This window comes from Oncorhynchus tshawytscha, linkage group LG02 (assembly GCF_018296145.1).
Source record: "Oncorhynchus tshawytscha isolate Ot180627B linkage group LG02, Otsh_v2.0, whole genome shotgun sequence".
Taxonomy (NCBI): Eukaryota; Metazoa; Chordata; class Actinopteri; order Salmoniformes; family Salmonidae; genus Oncorhynchus; species Oncorhynchus tshawytscha.
The window spans coordinates 12,322,864-12,346,738 of NC_056430.1; the positions used below are offsets into that span (position 1 = coordinate 12,322,864).

The 23,875-nt window shown below is 43.6% G+C and overlaps 1 protein-coding gene across 3 annotated transcripts in view; it reads right to left on the minus strand.

Annotated features, from left to right (window-relative positions):
* LOC112263134 (rho guanine nucleotide exchange factor 3-like) overlaps positions 1–23,875 on the minus strand; it is a 109,425-nt gene that overhangs the window by 34,492 nt on the left and 51,058 nt on the right. Inside the window, exon 1 of one of the 3 annotated variants that reach the window (XM_042330398.1) lies at positions 2,045–2,514. The exons of the other annotated variants lie outside the window; for them this stretch is intronic. Coding sequence (XP_042186332.1) covers positions 2,045–2,152 — 108 coding nt within the window. The 5' untranslated portion in view covers positions 2,153–2,514. Of the gene's footprint in view, positions 1–2,044; positions 2,515–23,875 lie in introns of those variants that run through there. 3 annotated transcript variants of the gene reach the window in all.

A 23,875-nucleotide genomic window follows, 5' to 3' on the forward strand; every position in this document is an offset into this window, starting at 1 on the left:
GTCGTCCACATTCAACTCTCTTCTCTCCTCTCTTTCCTCACAGTCTTGTCTTTATTTCTTGTGCTTTTTCCCCTCCCTCCCTCCCTCCCTCCCTCCCTCCCTCCCTCCCTCCCTCCCCCTCCCCCCTCCCTCTTCCCAGAACCTTCAGAGTCTGACCAGACACTGTGTGACTCCCATGTCAGAGGCTGCTGACACAGGGCTCCACAGTAGTTTAGCTGTTCTTCTGAGCTTCCTGTTAGAATGAGCAATAGGAACACTCGTGTTGTGTGGTGGGGGGTCTCAGTCCTCGTCCCTGCCCCCGACCCAACATTGCCACAGGGGTGTTCTCTCTACTGTTATAAAGGCCAGGGTATTAGTAGTCCTTCCGTGAAAACATGACTATTCCTTACTACAGTATTGACCAGATAGGAGTCTTGACTTTTCAAAGACAAAGACTTGGGGGCAGACAGCTTGAATTAGTACTGTATCGTCATGCTGCATTGACTCACGGTGTCAGAGTCAGACCATCTTTTATACAGGAAGGCACTTAACCCTAATTGCTCCAGTAAGACGCTCTGGATAAATGACTGTTAAATGACTCAAATGTCAAATGTCAAATGAAACAAACACTTCAGTCAAAGTTTCATATGGCCAGAAATGGTAGCAATCACCATCATAATAACAAAAGTAGTAATTCAGAATCTGCAGTGTAAAAGTGGAATGAGCACATTATGTTCTCTCATATTAACTGGATTAACACACCAGACAGAATAGACTTTTTAATTCCCAACTTAATTATTGTATATTATTTGTATTTGGTCCTGGTAGCTAGAATAGAATAGAATAGCTAGAATAGAATAGAATAGAATAGCTAGAATAGAATAGAATAGCAGCTTAATCTGGCTTAGAGCACTCACTTCAGTCCTATCCCAATAAATCATTCATCCTAACAGCTGTATTCATGAGATGTTGGCTACTGTCCAATGACATGTGGCTGTGAGACCCATTTACCTCCACACAGCTAGCAAGATCAAACATCTTCCCGGTCACTCTACCATCAATCAGCTGTGAATTGTGAATGTCTAAGCTCTCCAGTTCAACGTCACAACACCTCTACGCTGCTTCTCTTATGTTCTCTGGTGCAACAACAAACCTCCGGCCATAGATGAGAAAGAAACCATTTATTCAAGTCTACGACCGTCATCTTGTAACAGATCCCGTGATGTGTGTGTGATATTTTAAAGGGTGCCACTCCGTTCTCTTCTCATGCCCCCAAGGGTAGTTTGTACTGTATATCTGTGAAGAAAGCTGAGCACAGCTTTTGACTGACTCATCTGTGACAGAACAGCTAAAGAGACTTGAATAAAAGGCCACCGTGTTCACCAGTATGAAACGCTGAAGGTGCAAAACATTATAAATGAAATAACTGGTTAAGTTGAGAAGTTAAAATGAAGAGACAGAACACACCACAGCACAGCAGAGCAGAACAAACATCAGCGGTGCAATGCCTGAGACTTCTGCTCTGATGTGAATGTTTGAACCCTGGTCTTCTACTTGCCGTGACTGTGTTAACCTGCTGAGCTAAAGTCTAGAGTAGACATTATACAACCGGTCTCAGGCAAAGGTTTTACTCAAGACTCATTTAACTTCCTCAAACTACTTTTGGGTAAACATTTACATAATAGGACCTCAGCAGTGCATTTATATACAAAATAATACTCCATACTTCAAAAGCAATAATAACACTACCAACAATGGGATTCACATGAAAAATAGTTGTGCAATCATCAGTACAAATGTGGCATTAAATGTCCCCAAATCCTTCAGCCGATACTATTTTGTCAACATTCCATAAGTGACTGCATTCAACTTTTGCAACATTGTTTAGTTAAATATCCACAACAACCCAGTCTGCTCATCACTCACTGTCAGTGTTGCCTCCACTTAGTGCATGCACGCCCAACTTATTTAGAGAGAAAAAAATTCGAGGTGTGCAAACTGCAATAAATTAATGCAATTTATGAGAGTTATATCGCATATTAGACTCCCTACATTATCTACATACCTCCACTTCTTTAGCCGGATGGATGTTGCTGCTGACTGTCTGCACCTCCGGAGAGCAGTTCGCCCTCTTCACGATGAGGTAATACTGGTAATCCTTGGCCACCACCATGCTGTCACTTTCCCCGGCCAGAGAGCTTGTGAATGCGGCAGGGTAGTCACAGACACGGTCTAGTCTTCCAGCAGCTACTGTGCTCGCCAGGGCTGCTCGAAGTCAAGTTCCACTAATGTAAAATCGAACAGCTCTTCCAGTGAACTCATCCCCGGCGCGTCGTGTCCGTCTACTCTGCTGCTGTGAAAACCGCGACTGCCAGTAGCGAGAGCCTCTGTTTTGGTAGTCAAATAAAAATGATCCTGCGGTGCGGTCTCAGCGTGTATTGGTATCTCACGCGAAACGAAAGCGCTGCGCACTGGAGAAAAATAACCCCTTCACCACATTAACCACATTCGAGTTGCAGAATGTGTGCACATTGTGCATTATTGAGGGCAGTTCGAAATGTAGGGGGGGGGGAATAAAATGCACCCCCATCCCCAGCATTAAACATATGACCCTCCCCCTCAAAAGTAAAAAATGAATTGCACAACCTCCACCCTCATACAGAATTAACTCAAAATAATGTTTGCGACAACACATAACAAAAACTGTAGTGACCCTGTGTTTATAAGCGTGGATATTATCATATGACTACTTGGGAGCATATGTGGCCACATTATTATAGGAGGACTTGGGAGAATGATGATCCGCCACAGACAGCACATCTCAGAATCAGAACTTAAAGTACAGCCAGACTGGTCCGCTTCTGTGTTTTTCTAGACCGTAGAAACTGTCGAGAGTATACCCACGACTGATCCAAGTGGACCCAAATGGAATGAAATATTCAAATCACAGGGCTTTGGTGCGGTTATTCAATTGATATTTTCAATGTAGTTTACAACCTAGAGTAGAATTCTACTCACTTGAAAAGAATGATGCAATTATTTATTGCATTGTGGTGTTGTAGGATAGTCTAGGTAGGATAAGGGTATTGTCCCTAAACATGATACATAGGGAATATTTTTGAGCTGCGTGTCTCATGTCTTCACTGTTCTTTCATGAACAATGACACAGCTGGCCTCTGCTTATATTGAACATTGGTGCAGCTTTGAATGATTTTATGTGTTGTATGATACTAGTTAGCCTATTGCCGATCTGGACAAACGATCCATCTAGCACTATTGTCACTAAGAATGATGATTAGATGGCAGGATAGACAGTCTATCCTATATGGACCTGTGGTATAGTTATTGCGCGGATAAGTGTAGCGCATAAGGGAAGTACCAAAACACATTGATATAGGGGATGCACATGCACGGAGATCAGGAAATCTGTCAATGATAGAAGAAATTATATAGTAAAACATGCAAAAGTGCGAATGTAAACCAGGGGTAAAATGCACTACCTTCCACTGTGCCCCAAAAAACCCACACAACGCTGCCCAAAGCAAATAAAAACAAGTTTGATAACCCTCCCCTATTTTGGGAACCCCCTCACTCATCAACAGAGTACATTTCAAACTGTCCCTTATTCTTCCAAAAGCACTGCAGGTCCTGTGATTGGCTTATTCAACTTTTATTTTTCTGTTGGTACCATTTTAAATTTCAAGGTCACACGGACAAATACAGTGAAATCAAATACAGTTTCTTGCAAACTCAAAACTCAACAATGCAATAATCAATTTGAAACATATCCTCTGTTAGGACAGACTCTCACGCCATGCACACCATGTTTTAATAAACTCTGTGTGTTCTGTGCAGTATGTAAAATCCATATTATTCTATTTAAAGTTCCTCAGAAAAAGCCTTGGAACATAAACCCTGAGTCCTAACTGACTGTTCCACCTGGGGTGCATGCTGCGTTTTATGATTTGGTCAAATTATAGAAATAAAAACAGAGAAAGCATTGCCTTTCCTGCTGCTGATCTAGTGGCTTCATGGATGGATGGAATGCTATTAATATTATATTAATAAACATTACTTAAAAAACCCGCTGAAAATCTGGTATTTCTATGTCAAACGGTTTTGTTATATTTCAGTCTTCTTCGATGTATATAAAGTGTAACATTGGGATGCAAACTCAAAATTCACCTCTATATCTGACATGGTACAGGTATCTTCTTGTTTTTAAGCCCATAACCATGTGTGTGAGGTGTATACTTTTCTTTCAGAGTAGATGTGTTTAAGACTACCCAGAAACACTCTGTGTGACCCTGATTTAGCCCACTTCTGTAAAAGGTCCATTAAACATTAAATCCCCAGCAGCTCCCTGTGCACAGTGCAGACTCCTGTTTCAGAAAGCAGAGGTGGGGCGCCTTGCATGTTGTGTTTTATGATTTGTTTAAGTAATGGTGATCCACAGCAGCGGTTCCCAAATCCAGTTTCAGACCAGCAGGAAATAGATCCCACTTTTAAGAGTCTTTGTTCTGGAGGGGTTGAGAAGTTCCTGGCTTTGTGCTTTCCTATAAGACCAGGGATGTGTGTAGGCTAGGGCCTAGGCCAGGGGGAGGAAAGTGTGTTGTGTGTGTGTGTGTGTGTGTGTGTGTGTGTGTGTGTTTTTGTGTGTGCGTGGACCTGCCTAGCCCCTGTCAGTCCTCTCCCCTCACACTCGAGCCAAGCTACTGCCTGGCTGTAAACAAACACTGGCTTTCACATTGTCACTCAGTGAAGTGTCACTCAAACCTAACGGCCCCCTGGCCCGCATATTTCAAAACACTGGAGGCCTTAGTTCCAGTTCCATCCACGGTGCCAACAATAGTACAATAGAAAATAGAGTTGGTCTATCCTGACCTGTCTGGGAACTGTATTATAGGTCCAACTAACTCACTGACCCCTGGATTATGTCTGGGTCCAACCTGTTTGTTCCAAGATATATTATAGTTTCCTGTTGTTCAGTAATAAATAAATAGGTCAATGGATATTACAGGTGTACGTTGACTGACATAAATACAAACAGGATATAGGTGCTATATGAAAACTAAAACGGAGCCCAACTGAAAGGATACTACCATAATCAAACATGACTTTGTATGGTATATGGAAGTGTTCGGTTTGGCTTATGAATGTGTTATGATGTCCTTAGTCCATAAGAGAAATATAACCACCATTATTATTATGTAGATACTCTTCAAATAAAGTTTTACGGATACAACTAATATACTATCCATGTCATGCCAATGCATAGTGACCCAGTCGGATCTGCTGTTGTTCTATCTATTGGAAATCCACATGGGGACTTCTAATTAGTGTATTACTATGTTGATCATTTAAAAAACTTTTTTAGTAACTTAGCAGATGCTCAATTTACATGAGCAATTAGGATTAAGTGCCTTGCTCAAGGGCACGGCGACATATTTTTCACCTAATCAGATCGGGGGTTTGAACCAGCAACCTTGTGGTTACTGGCCCAACCTCTTAACTGCAACCATCTGGCAGCAGTTGGCATCACTGTGAGCATGGTGTTGAAGTAAACATCATGAATAAAATAGAATATAACTCAGAGGATGAACATTTTTTCTTGTCATCACAATACAGGATGAAAATGTAAAAAACTAGAGAGTAAAACTACATCTGCTGGTAACGTGCCATGCGACAATTTCCTCATATTTACAACAACTATTTTTATTTATTTAACTAGGCAAGTCAATGACGGCCTAGGAACAGTGGGTTAACTGCCTGTTCAGGGGCAGAACGACAGATTTGTACCTTGTCAGCTCAGGGGTATGAACTTGCAACCTTCTGGTTCTGGTTGCCAACGCTCCAACCACTAGGCTACACTGCCATGTCAACTTCTCATCAATCTATTTTTGCGCTACTTTTTGTGTCATTTCTTGCTTATCCATTTTCTAATCTGTTGTGTGTTTTAAAATAAACGTATAGACGACGGCCCTATTCTGGTGCACACCCGGGTGGCAGGAAACTCTGCATCAACACCTAAAAATTACACCTCGCAATAGACTCACCACAGAATTACATCCTTTGTTCTGGTAAAGAAAGATGAGATGAGAGGAGAATGATGAGAGGACAGAAAGATAAACAGTGATGTTTTTTAAATGGGCTAGGGGGGTTGTGTTTGTATGTGTGTGTGTGTGAGTGAGTGTGTTTGTGTGTCAGGGTTCAGATGTCAAGACTGCTACACGGGTCAATGACTCTGTAAAGTCAGAATATAATCTATCCAGCTCCCAGTATGACGTGTGAACTTTCAACTTCAATATGGACAATCAACAAATCAATTAGGTCAATACAGCAGATCAATAAATTACATCGAATAGATTTTTTGTGATTTTAATGTTTGTTGTTGGCATTCAGTTATGTGTGATATCTAAGAGACATAAGAGATATATTTTTGTTCCCACTCTTTTCAGGTCCCCCATGTCACGCCCTGGTCTTAGGATTTTGGTGTTTATATATTTATTTGGTCAGGCCACCACACCCGGACCGAGCGGCGTGGTAACAGGCAGCGACAGCAGGAGCAGCGAAAGGAGGAATGGACATGGGAGGACGTTATGGACAGCAGGAGTATGGAGTATACGACGTGGGAGGAAATAGACAGGTGGGCGGTCGACCCAGAGAGAGTGCCGGAGCCCGCCTGGGATTCGCTGGAGCAGTGCGAGGAGGGCTATAGGAGAATGGAGTTGAAGAGAAAAGCACGGCGGCGCAGAAGGAAACCCGAAAGTCAGCCCCAAAAATTTATTGGGGGGGGGGGCTCAGGGAGAGTGTGGCAGAGTCAGGGTTCAGACCTGAGCCAACTCCCCCTGTTTATCGTGAGGAGCAGCGATCGAAGGACTTCTGGACTTGGGAGGAAATATTGGACGGAAAAGGACCCTGGGCACAGCCTGGAGAATATCGCCGCCCCAAAGAAGAACTGGAGGCGGCGAAAGCGGAGAGGCGCTGGTATGAAGAGGCAGCACGGCGACGCGGATGGAAGCCCGAGAGTCAGCCCCAAAAATGTATTGGGGGGGGGCTCACAGGGAGTATGGCTACGCCAGGTAGGAGACCTGCGCTAACTTCCTGTGCTTACCGGGGGGCTAAAGAGACCGGGCAGGCACCGTGTTATGCTGTGGAGCGCACGGTGTCTCCAGTGCGGGTGCATAGCCCGGTGCGGTACATACCAGCTCTTCGTATTGGCCGGGCTAGAGTGGGCATCGAGCCAGGTAAGGTTGGGCAGGCTCGGTGCTCAAGAGCTCCAATGCGCCTGCACGGTCCGGTCTATCCAGTGCCACCTCCACACACCAGTCCTCCGGTGGCAGCTCCCCGCACCAGGCTTCCTGTGCATGTCCTCTACCCAGTGCCAGCACCACGCACCAGGCCTTCAGTGCGCCTCGCCTGTTCAGCGCTGCCAGAGCCTTTCTCCTCTCCAGCTCTGCCGGAGTCTCCCGCCTGTCTAGCGCAATCAGAGGCTTTCTCCACTCTAGCGCTGCCGGAGCCTCCCGCCTGTTCAGCGCAGCCAGAGCCTTGCTTCTCTCTAGCTCTGCCGGAGCCTCCCGCCTGTTCAGCGCAGCCAGAGCCTTCCTCCTCTCTAGCGCTGCCGGAGCCTCCCGCCTGTTCAGCGCAGCCAGAGCCTTCCTCCTCTACAGCGCTGCCGGAGCCTCCCGCCTGTTCAGCGCAGCCAGAGCCTTCCTCCTCTACAGCGCTGCCGGAGCTTCCCGCCTGTTCAGCGCAGCCAGAGCCTTCCTCCTCTACAGCGCTGTTGGAGTCTCCTGCCTGTTCAGCGCAGCCAGAGCTGCCAGCCTGCATGGAGCAGCCAGAGCTGCCAGTCTGCATGGAGCAGCCAGAGATGCCAGTCTGCATGGAGCAGCCAGAGCTGCCAGTCTGCATGGAGCAGCCAGAGCTGCCAGTCTGCATGGAGCAGCCAGAGCTGCCAGCCTGCATGGAGCAGCCAGAACTGCCAGTCTGCATGGAGCAGCCAGAGCTGCCAGTCTGCATGGAGCAGCCAGAGCTGCCAGTCTGCATGGAGCAGCCAGAGCTGCCAGTCTGCATGGAGCAGCCAGAGCCGCCAGTCTGCATGGAGCAGCCAGAGCTGCCAGTCTGCATGGAGCAGCCAGGATCCACCAGTCAGCCAGGATCTTCCAGATCCGCCAGTCAGCCAGGATCCGCCAGTCAGCCATGATCTTCCAGATCCGCCAGTCAGCCAGGATCCGCCAGTCAGCCAGGATCTGCCAGAACCACCAGCTAGCCAGGATCCGCCAGTCAGCCAGGATCTGCCAGAACCACCAGCTAGCCAGGATCTGCCAGAGCCTACTACCTGCCTGAGTTTCCTCTCAGTACTGGGCTTCCTCTCAGTACTGGGCTTCCTCTCAGTACTGGGCTTCCTCTCAGTGCTGAGCTTCCCCTCAGTGCTGAGCTTCCCCTCTATGCTGAGCTTCCCCTCAGTGCTGAGCTTCCCCTCTATGCTGAGCTTCCCCTCTATGCTGAGCTTCCCCTCTATGCTGAGCTTCCCCTCTATGCTGAGCTTCCCCCCTATGCTGAGCTTCCCCTCAGTGCCGAGCTTCCCCTCAGTGCCGAGCTTCCCCTCAGTCCCGAGCTTCCCCTCAGTCCCGAGCTTCCACCTCAGTCCCGAGCTGCCCCTCAGTCCAGTGGAGTCCTTGGTGAGGGTTATTAGGCCAAGGTCGGCGGCGAGGGTTGCCAATCAAAGGACGCGTTACAGGGGGACTAAGACTTGGTTGGAGTGGGGTCCACGTCCCGAGCCGGAGCCGCCACCGTGGACAGACGCCCACCCGGACCCTCCCCTATGGGTTTTAGTGTGCGGCCGGGAGTCCGCACCTTGGGGGGGTTCTGTCACCCTGGTCTTAGTATTTTGGTGTTTATATATTTATTTGGTCAGGCCAGGGTGTGACATGGGGTTATTTTGTGTTGTGTTGTGGTATTGGGGGTTTTAGTAGGTATTGGGATTGTGGCTGAGTAGGGGTGTCTAGCATAGTCTATGGCTGCCTGAGGTTCTCAATCAGAGTCAGGTGATTCTCGTTGTCTCTGATTGGGAACCATATTTAGGTAGCCTGGGTTTCACTGTGTGTTTGTGGGTGATTGTTCCTGTCTTTGTGTTTGCACCAGATAGGGCTGTTTCGGTTTTCATTATTTCATTCGTTAGTTTTGCAGTTTCTGTATGTATAGGTTTTCCTTCATTAAAATATATCATGAATCATCATCACGCTGCATTTTGGTCCGATCCTTGTTCTACCTCTTCGTCAGAGGAGGAGATAGAAGAGAGCCGTTACACCCCAGGGCTCTACGCTGATACACATCTGCCCTCAGCTGATGTGCTTTAGCCCATTCTTATGAAGAAAAGAACAGGAATCTTACATAATTGTTGCATTTGTTTTATATACTTATTTAGTTTTATAAATCTGCAAACCAGATTTACCTTAAAAAGAGGGGAAATTCCATGTGCCTTAAAAAGAAGAGTGAATAGCGGAGTGAATAGCGGTAATGAATAGCGGAGTGAATAGCGGTAATGAATAGCGGAGTGAATAGCAGTAATGAATAGCGGTACTGAATAGCGGTAATGAATAGCGGAGTGAATAGCAGTAATGAATAGCGGAGTGAATAGCGGTAATGAATAGCGGTAATGAATAGCAGTAATGGAGTAATGAATAGCGGAGTGAATAGCAGTAATGAATAGCGGTACTGAATAGCGGTAATGAATAGCGGAGTGAATAGCAGTAATGAATAGCGGTACTGAATAGCGGTAATGAATAGCGGTAATGAATAGCGGAGTGAATAGCGGAGTGAATAGCAGTAATGAATAGCGGTACTGAATAGCGGTAATGAATAGCGGAGTGAATAGCAGTAATGAATAGCGGTACTGAATAGCGGTAATGAATAATGAATAGCGAGTGAATAATGAATAGTAATGGTAATGAATAGCGGTAATGAATGAATAGCGGAGTGGGAGTGAAATGAATAGCGGAGTGAATAGCGGAGTGAATAGTGGTAATGAATAGCGGAGTGAATAGCGGTAATGAATAGCGTTAATGAATAGCGGAGTGAATAGCGGGAATGAATAGCGGAGTGAATAGCGGTATTGAATAGCGGTAATGACTTATGATAATTGCAGTCAGTAGATTAAATAATACATGTTATCCAAAAGCTTACCTTCGTCTGAATTAAGAAACATGAGTTACATATTTCAAGACTATTTTTAGCAAGTGATGTTTTTCCCCTTAGTAGCCCTTTCCACTTACAGCCCCCGTCATTCCGTACAAAATTAACAATTTTGTCATTGACAAGCCCCTAAATTGGAACGCAGTGGCTGTACAGTAGCATGCTATACATGGACGTCAGAGCTCAGGTTCTCCGTTTCACCCCCTGATCGGGATACTTTTGCACATTTGTTGTTGTCTGAGTGAGGGAAATGCTGTAAGTCAAGAGGAGTCGATGTGTTCTGAAAGATGAGACATTGAGGATTATGATAAATGAATAACACCCATGAGTCCAAGTGTTTAAATTGTGCCGCATTAAGCAAGAACAATAAAGGTCTGGCAGCAGCAGTTGTGATGTGTCTGTGTGGGTGTGTCTGTAGCATGAATATATGTGTGTCTGTGTGGGTGTGTCTGTAGCATGAATATATGTGTCTGTGTGGGTGTGTCTGTAGCATGAATATATGTGTGTCTGTGTGGGTGTGTCTGTGTGGGTGTGTCTGTAGCATGAATATATGTGTGTCTGTGTGGGTGTGTCTGTAGCATGAATATATGTGTGTCTGTGTGGGTGTGTCTGTAGCATGAATATATGTGTGTCTGTGTGGGTGTGTGTAGCATGAATATATGTGTGTCTGTGTGTGTGTCTGTGTGTGTGTGTAGCATGAATATATGTGTGTCTGTGTGGGTGTGTGTGTAGCATGAATATATGTGTGTCTGTAGTGTGTGTGTGTGTGTCTGTAGCATGAATATATGTGTGTCTGTGTGGGTGTGTCTGTAGCATGAATATATGTGTGTGTGTGTGTGGTGTGTGTGTAGCATGAATATATGTGTGTCTGTGTGGGTGTGTCTGTAGCATGAATATATGTGTGTCTGTGTGTGTGTGTGTAGCATGAATATATGTGTGTCTGTGTGGGTGTGTGTGTAGCATGAATATATGTGTGTCTGTGTGTGTGTGTGTGTGTGTGTGTGTGTGTAGCATGAATATATGTGTGTCTGTGTGGGTGTGTGTGTAGCATGAATATATGTGTGTCTGTGTGGGTGTGTGTGTGTGTGTGTGTAGCATGAATATATGTGTGTCTGTGTGGGTGTGTGTGTAGCATGAATATATGTGTGTCTGTGTGGGTGTGTGTGTAGCATGAATATATGTGTGTGTGTGTGTGTGTGTGTGTGTAGCATGAATATATGTGTGTGTGTGTGTGTGTAGCATGTGTGTCTGTAGCATGAATATATGTGTGTCTGTGTGGGTGTGTGTGTGTGTGTGTGTGTGTGTGTGTGTGTAGCATGAATATATGTGTGTCTGTGTGGGTGTGTGTGTAGCATGAATATATGTGTGTCTGTGTGGGTGTGTGTGTAGCATGAATATATGTGTGTCTGTGTGGGTGTGTGTGTAGCATGAATATATGTGTGTCTGTGTGGGTGTGTGTGTCTGAATATATGTGTGTCTGTGTGGGTGTGTAGCATGAATATATGTGTGTCTGTGTGGGTGTGTGTGGGGGTGTGTGTGTAGCATGAATATATGTGTGTCTGTGTGGGTGTGTGTGTAGCATGAATATATGTGTGTCTGTGTGGGGTGTGTGTAGCATGAATATATGTGTGTCTGTGTGTGGTGTGTGTGGGTGTGTGTGTAGCATGAATATATGTGTGTCTGTGTGGGTGTGTGCATGAATATATGTGTGTCTGTGTGGGTGTGTGTGTAGCATGAATATATGTGTGTCTGTGTGTCTGTGTGTGTGTGTAGCATGAATATATGTGTGTCTGTGTGGGTGTGTGTGTAGCATGAATATATGTGTGTCTGTGTGGGTGTGTGTGTAGCATGAATATATGTGTGTCTGTGTGGGTGTGTGTGTAGCATGAATATATGTGTGTGTGTGTGGGTGTGTGTGTAGCATGAATATATGTGTGTGTGTGTGGGTGTGTGTGTAGCATGAATATATGTGTGTCTGTGTGGGTGTGTGTGTAGCATGAATATATGTGTGTCTGTGTGGGTGTGTGTGTAGCATGAATATATGTGTGTGTGTGTGGGTGTGTGTGTAGCATGAATATATGTGTGTCTGTGTGGGTGTGTCTGTAGCATGAATATATGTGTGTCTGTGTGGGTGTGTGTGTGGCATGAATATATGTGTGTCTGTGTGGGTGTGTGTGTAGCATGAATATATGTGTGTCTGTGTGGGTGTGTGTGTAGCATGAATATATGTGTGTGTGTGTGGGTGTGTCTGTAGTCTGTATCACCGCCTGGTACGGCAACTGCTCCGCCCTCAACCGTAAGGCTCTCCAGAGGGTAGTGAGGTCTGCACAACGCATCACCGGGGGCAAACTACCTGCCCTCCAGGACACCTACACCACCCGATGTTACAGGAAGGCCATAAAGATCATCAAGGACATCAACCACCCGAGCCACTGCCTGTTCACCCCGCTATCATCCAGAAGGCGAGGTCAGTACAGGTGCATCAAAGCTGGGACCGAGAGACTGGAAAACAGTTTCTATCTCAAGGCCATCAGACTGTTAAACAGCCACCACTAACATTGAGTGGCTGCTGCCAACACACTGACACTGACACTGACTCAACTCCAGCCACTTTAATAATGGGAATTGATGGGAAATGATGTAAATATATCACTAGCCACTTTAAACAATGCTACCTTATATAATGTTTACATACCCTACATTATTCATCTCATATGCATATGTATATACTGTACTCTATATCATCGACTGCATCCTTATGTAATACATGTATCACTAGCCACTTTAACTATGCCACTTTGTTTACATACTCATCTCATATGTATATACTGTACTCGATATCAGCTACTGTATCTTGCCTATGCTGCTCTGTACCATCACTCATTCATATATCCTTATGTACATATTCTTTATCCCCTTACACTGTGTATAAGACAGTAGTTTTGGAATTGTTAGTTAGATTACTTGTTGGTTATTACTGCATTGTCGGAACTAGAAGCACAAGCATTTCGCTACACTCGCATTAACATCTGCTAACCATGTGTATGTGACAAATAAAATTTGATTTGATTTGATTTGATTGTCAAATCCTCTCCTCTGGCAGTTCTGTAGGTCCATATCAGTCAGAGCAGCTTGTGTTAGCTCTTCACACCCCATCCCTTGTCTGAAACAAAAACATGCCTTCTGCCCCTGAGGTATTCATCTGGAAGTGACATTCAAACAACACTGAATGAGGGAACATAAGCATACTTCTTCACTTTGATACATTTTTTTAAATAGAAAGTATTGGAAACCAGATAGATGTAATTTCTAACCTGTCCAACCCAATATTCTATTATTATTAGTGATGGGGGAAAAATCGCTACAACAACATTTCGCAATATTATTTTGGACTCCAAGTATTTTGTTGTTTTTCTAGCTAGCATTAGCTAACGTTAGTTGGCTGTACCTGCGCCAAAATGTGGCTATTTTTAGCTTGTTCTCCATCTTCTTTTGAAATAGTGAGCCAACGTGTTTTCAACACTTTTATTTCCATGCCTTGTCTCCCTGCAGCAGACATTTAGTGAGCAAAATGTTTGGAACATCAAATTGCAATAAAATTGATGTATCGAATCGCAATACATATAGAATCGTACGAATAGCAATACATATCGTATCTGCACCTATGTATCGTGATAATATCATATTGTGAGGTTCTTGGCAATTCCCAGCCCTATTTTCTATCCTGAGTCATGAACACTGAGGGAGCTCAGCTCAGTGAAGCCTGTCTGTCAGGCTGAGTAATGCTGTTAGCCTGGTGAAGAGTTTGTCTGGCATGCTGAGTAATGGTGTTAGCCTGGTGAAGAGTTTGTCTGGAAGGCCGAGTAATGGTGTTAGCCTGGTGAAGAGTTTGTCTGGCAGGCTGAGTAACGGTTTTAGCCTGGTGAAGAGTTTGTCTGGCAGGCTGAGTAATGCTGTTAGCCTGGTGAAGAGTTTGTCTGGCAGGCTGAGTAACGGTTTTAGCCTGGTGAAGAGTTTGTCTGGCAGGCTGAGTAATGCTGTTAGCCTGGTGAAGAGTGTGTCTGGCAGGCTGAGTAATGGTGTTAGCCTGGTGAAGAGTTTGTCTGGCAGGCTGAGTAACTGTTTTAGCCTGGTGAAGAGTTTGTCTGGCAGGCTGAGTGAAGAACTGGTTTTAGCCTGGTGAAGAGTTTGTCTGGCAGGCTGAGTAACTGTTTTAGCCTGGTGAAGAGTTTGTCTGGCAGGCTGAGTAACTGTTTTAGTAACTGTTTTAGCCTGGTGAAGAGTTTGTCTGGCAGGCTGAGTAACTGTTTTTTAGCCAGGTGAAGAGTTTGTCTGGCAGGCTGAGTAACTGTTTTAGCCAGGTGAAGAGTTTGTCTGGCAGGCTGAGTAACTGTTTTAGCCAGGTGAAGAGTTTGTCTGGCAGGCTGAGTAACTGTTTTAGCCAGGTGAAGAGTTTGTCTGGCAGGCTGAGTAATGCTGTTGCATGATGAAGAGCAGAATGAAGCAGTCGATTGAACAAATCAAATCAGTTAGTGATGCATGCATTACATAAAGATGGCAAGATGCAGTAGATGATATAGAGTACAGTATATACATATAAAATGAGTAATGTATATTAAGTGACATTGTTTAAAGTGGCTAGTGATACATTTTTTACATCAATTTCCATTATTAAAGTAAGCTGGAGTTGAGTCAGTCTGTTGGCAGCAGCCACTCAATGTTAGTGGTGGCTGTTTAACAGTCTGATGGCCTTGAGATAGAAGCTGTTTTTCAGTCTCTTGGTCCCTGCTTTGATGCACCTGCATTGACCTCGCCTTCTGGATGATAGCGGGGTGAACAGGCAGTGGCTCGGGTGGTTGCTGTTCTTGATGATCTTTATGGCCTTCCTGTGACATCGGGTGGTGTAGGTGTCCTGGGCAGGTAGTTTGCCCCCGGTGATGCGTTGTGCAGACCTCACTACCCTCTGGAGAGCCTTACGGTTGAGGGCGGTGCAGTTGCCATACCAGGCGGTGATACAGCCCGACAGGATGCTCTCGATTGTTTTATCTGTAGAAGTTTGTGAGTGCTTTTGGTGATAAGCCGAATTTCTTCAGCCTCCTGAGGTTAAAGAGGCGCTGCTGCGCCTTCTTCACAACGCTGTCTGTGTGGGTGGACCAATTCATTTTGTCCGTGATGTGTACGCCGAGGAACTTAAAACTTACTACCCTCTCCACTACTGTCCTGTCAATGTGGATGGGGGGGGTGCTCCCTCTGCTGTTTCCTGAAGGCCACGATCATCTCCTTTGTTTTGTTGACGTTGAGTGTGAGGTTATTTTCCTGACACCACACTCCGAGGGCCCTCACCTCCTCCCTTTAGGCCGTCTCGTCGTTGTTGGTAATCAAGCCTACCACTGTAGTGTCGTCCGCAAACTTGATGATTGAGTTGGTGGCGTGCGTGGCCACGCAGTCGTGGGTGAACAGGGAGTACAGGAGAGGGCTGAGAACGCACCCTTGTGGGGCCCCAGTGTTGAGGATCAGCGGGGTGGAGATGTTGTTACCTACCCTCACAACCTGGGGGTGGCCCGTCAGGAAGTCCAGTACCCAGTTGCACGGGGCGGGGTCGAGACACAGGGTCTCGAGCTTGATGATGAGTTTGGAGGGTACTATGGTGTTAAATGCTGAGCTGTAGTCGATGAACAGCATTCTCACATAGGTATTCCTCATGTCCAGATGGGTAAAGGCAGTGTGCCTCCTCCATATTAAATATTGGGCTGATGCCCTGAGTAGTGATGAGAGACTGAGTTAATTAACTAGGGAGTCACAGTCCCGTGGTGTTGCGATAGAAGTGTGTGTGTGTGTGTTTTAGATGGCATTGTGTGGTTGTTATTGGGGATGACAGGAATACTAATTTAACCATATAAAGCAGTGGGCACCAACAAATCGATCTCAAAGGCATTCGTAGTTGATCACCAAACATTTCTGTACAAAAACAACAAAGATAAAGCTTTGTGTTCCTTTTATATATATTTTTTGATTCAGCAGCCATTTCATGTGTCTGAAGGTAGAACTCTGTATTCCCGGCAGGCACAGAGAGAAAATCAAGTGCACCTATAGGCCTACCGCTGCCCAATCAGATAGCGCAGATCACCGTGTCTGCACAGTTTCCCCCAACATAGACTGTAAAAAGAAACCTTGAGTGCACAGCAAAGTTGACAATGAGATTTCAAAACTTTTAAAACCATGACTAGAGAGAGACTCAATGAATATGTTCCTGTTTAAGTTGTTATTCAGCACTGTCAATACTTTGTCAAACACTTTTATAAGCTATAAAATGTGTGTTCCCCCTACTTCCACTCACGCTACAACCAGCACTGCAGCTGTAATGAATGAGTAGCAAAGTGTTTCCATAAGCTTGGTGAGTTGGTTGTGAGGCAGCCTCACCGCAGCTCTCTCCCTCCCCTCAGACTGATCATCAGATGCAGGCCATCAGTCCAGTAAAATAAAATAAAAAGCAAATAATTGTGCTCACAACAAATGATCTATTACCAGTGTGATTATACCTACATTTTTAAAATATAATTTCAAAATGGTCTGAGAAGAACACCATAGGCAGGACAATTCAAGCATAGCCAATATGCAGTGACAATGTATTGGTGTCACGTTCGTTTAGTGATGGATTGGACCAAGGTGCAGCGTGGTAGGCGTAAATTGTACTTTTATTTAAATGACACCGAAACAAGATTTTTTTTTTTACAAAAAATGAACGTAAAGCTACATGCAGTGCAGAAAGTAACTACACACAAACCAAGATCCCACAAACTAAAGGTGTAAAAAAGGCTGCCTAAGTATGATCCCCAATCAGAGACAACGATAGACAGCTGCCTCTAATTGGGAACCATACCTGGCCAACAAAGAAATAGAAAAACTAGAATGCCCACCTAAATCACACCCCGACCTAACCAAATAGAGAAATAAAATGGCTCTCTAAGGTCAGGGCGTGACAATTGGGCCTATAGCCTACTACACAAACCTCATTGCTACAGAACTGTTTTTAATTGGTTAATGTTACATAGGCTTATGTTTTTTAAGATCATGTTTAAATTTAAAAAATTAGAGTGGAAGATCTCAGCTTACTTTTAGACCAAAATTGAAATTGACTCAGAAAGTCATCTTGACTCAGAAAGTAATCTTGACTCAGAAAGTAATCTTGACTCAGAAAGTAATCTTGACTCAGAAAGTAATCTTGACTCAGAAAAGGTTGGTGGCCACTGATATAAAGGATACTTCATACTCCATTAATTTAATTAGAGGCAACGTATTGCCGTATGTGTGTGTGTGTGCGTGCATGTGTTTGTGTGTAAGCGTACGTGCATGTCTGTGTGTGTGTGTGTGTGGGTGTGTGTAGGCAGGCTTGGTGTTATACAAACAAGACTTACACCAGGAGAGCAGCTATCTGTCAGACTATCAAATTACAGTCAGTTTCATCCCGTGTGTTTATTTACCGTAGTGCAAATGACAGGACTGACTGGCTGACTGACTGACTGGCTGGCTGACTGACTGGCTGACTGGCTGACTGGCTGACTGACTGACTGGCTGACTGACTGGGCGTTCTCTCTGTTCTGTCTGTCCTTGTCTATCAGCCCGCTATTTTACTCTCCATGTGGCATATGTCTTCAATTCAATACAATACCACTAAATTACTACTGTACAATGCCCACCCTGCTGACACCTTCTCATCACAGAAGTCATCATTATGCTTGGGTGAATGCTGTCGCTCTGTAACAGTTTCATTTTGACCCTTTCATTAAGTCAACATGCCTTCAGCGTTGTAGCCATGTACATAGTTGCTTCTCTATAGCCCATCTAGGGCATGATATTTGTTAGCCTCTATGGAATCGGTGTCCCACCCGTGGGACGGTTGAGCTAACGGGTCTGATCCTTAAGAGATCCTTAATATTATGTGTGAAGGAATTCCAAACGGTGTGTGAGCTGAGGACAGGAAGGCAGTGTGTGTGTGGATAAACAAGTTCCTCAAACCAGCTGTGTTTCACATTTCACATACTGTTCTGCTCAAGACAGATAATCACAGCCTTGTATTTGACATATTACAAGCTACCTGTTTTGAAACTGACAATACATTACATAAAATCTGAAAAAACAAAATGACATAGGGACATTAAATGTAAACATACCGTTCCAGTAAAAGCTGGTTGAATAATAAGTGACTATGATTAGTAATTCATAGTAATAGTAATTAGTAATAGGGAGGTTGGGTCTCTCTTTGACTTCAAAATAGAAAAATTGTTCCAGAGGCTGAGAAGCTCACTGGTCTGAACTAAAGGCCTGGGTCAAATTCATTTGTGCAGATCGTAGAAAAACGTTTTGCAACAGAACATTATAAGAAGCGTTTTTTTATTGGTACAGGGAGTCTTTCCCTGGTAGTCTGTTTTCGTATGTTTTGGTGACTAATAAATGTGACACTGTTGTGATAAAAAAGGAGGGTCCTGACTGCGAGCCCTCCTTTATAACATTGATCATCTGGGTGTAAATAATGACTCCAAACTCTTTATTTACATAAGACTTTTACATTAACTAGTTACAATATTGTAACCAAAGGATGACCATCTCATCAATGAAAACCTTTCCAGGCTCTTTAGTATCACAGTACTTATGCAGATATAATTTAATATTTAGTACTGGCAGTGTACATATAATCATAAAAAAGCACAAATGAACACATTACCTGGAATGAAATTCACTCTCACAGGTGGCCAAAAATAACTTACTCAAAGCCATGCCTCCAATAGGCGACGACTCCAAATCTTCTGATAGGCTAATAAAATACAAATTGTAGAATAATACTGAGACATCAAAACTATTAAATAACACATATGGAATCATGTCGTAACCAAAAAAGTGTTATTAAACAAATCAAAATATATTTTATATTTGAGATTCTTCAAAGTACCCACCCTTTGTCTTGATGACAGCTTTGCACACTCTTGGCATTCTCTCAACTAGCTTCACCTGGAATGCTTTTCCAACCGTCTTGAAGGAGTTCCCACATAAGCTGAGCACTTGCTGGCTGTTTTTCCTTCTGCATTCCAACTCATCACAAACACTCTCAAGTGGGTTGAGGTCAGTTGATTTTGGAGGCCAGGTCATCTGATGCAGCACTCCATCGCTCTCCTTCTTGGTCAAATATCCCTTACACAGCCTAGAGATGTGTTGTGTCATTGTCCCGTTGAAAAACAAATGATAGTCCCACTAAGCATAAACCAGATGGGATGGGGTATCGCTGCAGAATGCTGTTGTAGCCATGCTGGTTAAGTGTGCCCTGAATTCTAAATAAATTACTGACAGTGTCACCAGCAATGCACCCACATACCATCACACCATCACACCTCCTCCATGTTTTACAGTGGGGACCACACATGTGGAGATCATCCCTTCACCTACTCTGCTTCTCACAAAGACACGGCGGTTAGAACCAAAAATCTCAAATTTGGACTCATCAGACCAAAGGACAGATTTCCACTGGTCTAATGTCCATTGCTCATGTTTCTTGGCCCAAGCAAGTCTCTTCTTATTATTGGTGTCCTTTAGTAGTAGTTTCTTTGCAGCAATTCAACCATGAAGGCCTGATTCACGCAGTCTCCTCTGAACAGTTGATGTTGAGATGTGTCTGTTACTTGAACTCTGTGAAGAATTTATTTGGCTGCAATTTCTGAGGCTGGTAACTCTAATGAACTTATCCTCTGCAGCAGATAATCCTTTCCTGTGATGGTCCTCATTAGTGCAAGTTTCATCATAGCGCTTGATGGTTTTTATGACTGCACTTGAAGAAACTTTCAAAGTTCTTGACATTTTCTGAATTAACTGACCTTCATGTCTTCAAGTAATGATGAACTGTCGTTTCACTTTGCTTATTTGAGCTGTTCTTGACATAATATGGACTTGGTATTTTACCAAATAGGGCTATCTTTTGTATACCCTCCCCCCCCTACCTTGTCACAACACAACTGATTGGCTCAAATGCATTAAGAAGGAAAGAAATTCCACAAATTAACAAGGTACACCTGTTAATTGAAATTCATTCCAGGTGATTACCCCATGAAGCTAGTTGAGAGAATGCCAAGAGTTTGAAGAATCTCAAATATAAAATATATTTTTATTTGATTAACACTTTTTTAGTTATGTGTTATTTCATGGTTTTGATGTGTTCACTATTATTCTACAATGTAGAAAATAATACAAATTAAGAAAAACCCTGGAATGAGTAGGTGTCCAAACTTTTGACTGGTTCTGTATAGGCCACAGGCCTGGGCCCAGGGGCTTCAGCCCCGGTAAACCCCTGCATTAATCCAGCCCTGATTATAGGCTACTGTGGCACTGGCTCTCAAGGTTTGAAGTGGGAACATACTTACACAATTATAGGCTATTTTCTGAACGCTACTGTGGAAGGTAAGACTGGGCATTTGGCTCAGTAGAGACCACACACAGTAATTCTTTAATTCCAGATTTTCCTAGAGCAAATCGATGATCTCTCATGAAAATTAACAGAAATTAGAAGTGTTCATTCTCAGACCACATCACAACACATGCCATGTACAATATCTTGTTGCCAACAGAATATAAATGGCAAAATGAGCTTCGATGGGGCTTGAAACCATTTGTGTGACTAAGCTGTTGCAGCCACCCCAACCTCCCTTTCCAGATGACGAAACACATTAGGTACTATGTGTCTTTAAAGGGCCATAAAAAAAGGCTAAACATTTCTTTGATGTTAGAAATGAAACACAACCGTGACACTTCATACATATCAAACCTCAGATCTACACTACAGAGGAGGGAGGCCTCTTTCTACCTCAGCACTGGAAATCTATGTTTGTGTTACTTAAGGGTTCAATGTTCCCTTGAACATCAATTTCCCTTCGTGGAAAGAAAGGGGGCCATGCTGGGTATAAATTGAAACGCTATTGCCTGTGCTGACTAACCACCAACCTGCACACAGACACAGAGACCAGAATAACAGTGTCTAATTTCTAATGTTGCGATAATCTGTGAATCTCATTTAGAATGAATGGGATGGCACAAGGCCCATTTTCATCAACTAACAGTAAAGATCTCTGTGACGTTTCACTAACAATGGAATACTGACCATTTCAGAGAGGAAATGTGAAAAGGAAAATGTATGACGACGAGAAAGGAAAACTTGATGAATCATAAAAGGGCATTTCTGTTGTGTCAGTCTGACCTAATTTAAATATGCTATTCCCTCTGTGAACCCAAATGTCACTTTCAACAAGTTGAAATAAGCTGCCTTTGGAGGTGTACAATATTAGTGAATAAAAAAAGTGAAAATCTAAATAAATCTAAATAGTACAAGGTATCAGTCCTATATCAACTCTGCTGTTTGTCACTGGTTAGATACAATACATATGTTGTTATGATTTTGACAATTGTAATAGTGCTCTGTAACCATCTCTGCATACTGGAGAAGAGAGATGGATAGAGATGTTGGATCTTACTTCGAGCCAGTTTGCTTCAGCAGGAAAATTGTCCTGCAGCAACAGGAAATGTGAATTATTATGTGAAATTATAATGAATGGACATTTTTTGTAGGGGTTAATACATTTTTCGTTAGGGATAATCAAGTCTGACATTGTAAAGTGGAAATTACACTAAGACCTTGAATACACTACAAGTTTGCATTTCCTGCTGCACAGGAACATTCCTGCAACAACAGGATGACCAAATGAAGATACAGCATCTGTAGTGACTCTAAGCGAAGGAATGAATGAATTAGCTCTTCAGAAGATATATAGGTGAAGGTCAAAATTGCGTGTTGATATAGCTCAACAGCTCAGCTCAGTAAAGTGGCGTTCAAAGATTCCGTATAAAAGCCAGTTCTCTTTGCTGTGGTGCGGTATCAAACAACCTGTCAGAATTTGGGTCAGGAGATGGTGGCGTTACCAGTCAGTAGGGTATTAGGCAGTAGAGTACTAGGCAGTAGGGTATTTTATTTATTTATTTTATTTTACCTTTATTTAACCAGGTAGGCAAGTTGAGAACAAGTTCTCATTTACAATTGCGACCTGGCCAAGATAAAGCAAAGCAGTTCGACAGATACAACGACACAGAGTTACACATGGAGTAAAACAAACATACAGTCAATAACACAGTATAAACAAGTCTATATACAATGTGAGCAAATGAGGTGAGAAGGGAGGTAAAGGCAAAAAAGGCCATGGTGGCAAAGTAAATACAATATAGCAAGTAAAACACTGGAATGCTAGTTTTGCAATGGAAGAATGTGCAAAGTAGAAATACAAATAATGGGGTGCAAAGGAACAAAATAAATAAATAAATAAAAATTAAATACAGTTGGGAAAGAGGTAGTTGTTTGGGCTAAATTATAGGTGGGCTATGTACAGGTGCAGTAATCTGTGAGCTGCTCTGACAGTTGGTGCTTAAAGCTAGTGAGGGAGATAAGTGTTTCCAGTTTCAGAGATTTTTGTAGTTCGTTCCAGTCATTGGCAGCAGAGAACTGGAAGGAGAGGCGGCCAAAGAAAGAATTGGTTTTGGGGGTGACTAGAGAGATATACCTGCTGGAGCGTGTGCTACAGGTGGGAGATGCTATGGTGACCAGCGAGCTGAGATAAGGGGATGGGTACAGGCAGTAGGGTACAAGGCAGTAGGGTACAAGGCAGTAGGGTACAGGCAGAATCCACTATCGGAACCATAGCTGAGAAAGAATCCACTATTGGAACCATAGCTGAGAAAGAATCCACAATCAGAACCATAGCTGAGGAAGAATCTACAATCAGAACCATAGCTGAGGAAGAATCTACAATCAGAACCATAGCTGAGGAAGAATCCACAATCAGAACCATAGCTGATAAAGAATCCACTATCAGAACCATAGCTGATAAAGAATCCACTATCAGAACCATAGTTGATTAAGAATCCACTATCAGAACCATATAGTTGATTAAGAATCCACTATCAGAACCATAGCTGAGAAAGAATCCACTATCAGAACCATAGCTGATAAAGAATCCACTATCAGAACCATAGCTGATAAAGAATCCACTATCAGAACCATAGCTGAGAAAGAATCAGAACCCTAGCTGAGAAATAATGTCTCAAATTATTTTAGAAGTTAGAACTCAAACCGAGTTTGACAACCTGTTGCACCAGGGTAGATAACACAGACTCTTGAAAGCTCAAACATCTGAAAATGATACTAAAAGCACACATAGGGTATATCAGCTTCTAGTTTGTCTAGATGACAGACAGAGAGGGAAAGAAAGAAAGGCAGCTAACCAGCTACCACAAACACAGAGCTGTCACTGAGGAATCTGAGTAGTACATTAACAGGAAGTGATTTCAGATAGAACTGGACTGTTGACCAAAATACCACAATGTCCATCATGCTGTTCCTCTGGTCAGACGGGTCTGAGCGAACGTGTGATTAGTCACATTCAAATACAGAAAGAAATCACACAAATGTACCTTGTTTTGGCTTGTTTGTACTTCAGTCTGTGACATCATTTTCAAGAGGCAAAAAAACACAAAAAAACATGGTATTTTAAACAAGGGGCTGTTTGAAAGGGGGTCAAATAAGCATTGCCAATTCTTTATTGACAGGGAACATACCACATCTTCTGTCTGAAATAAGTGTGTGTGTGTGTGTGTGTGTGTGTGTGTGTGTGTGTGT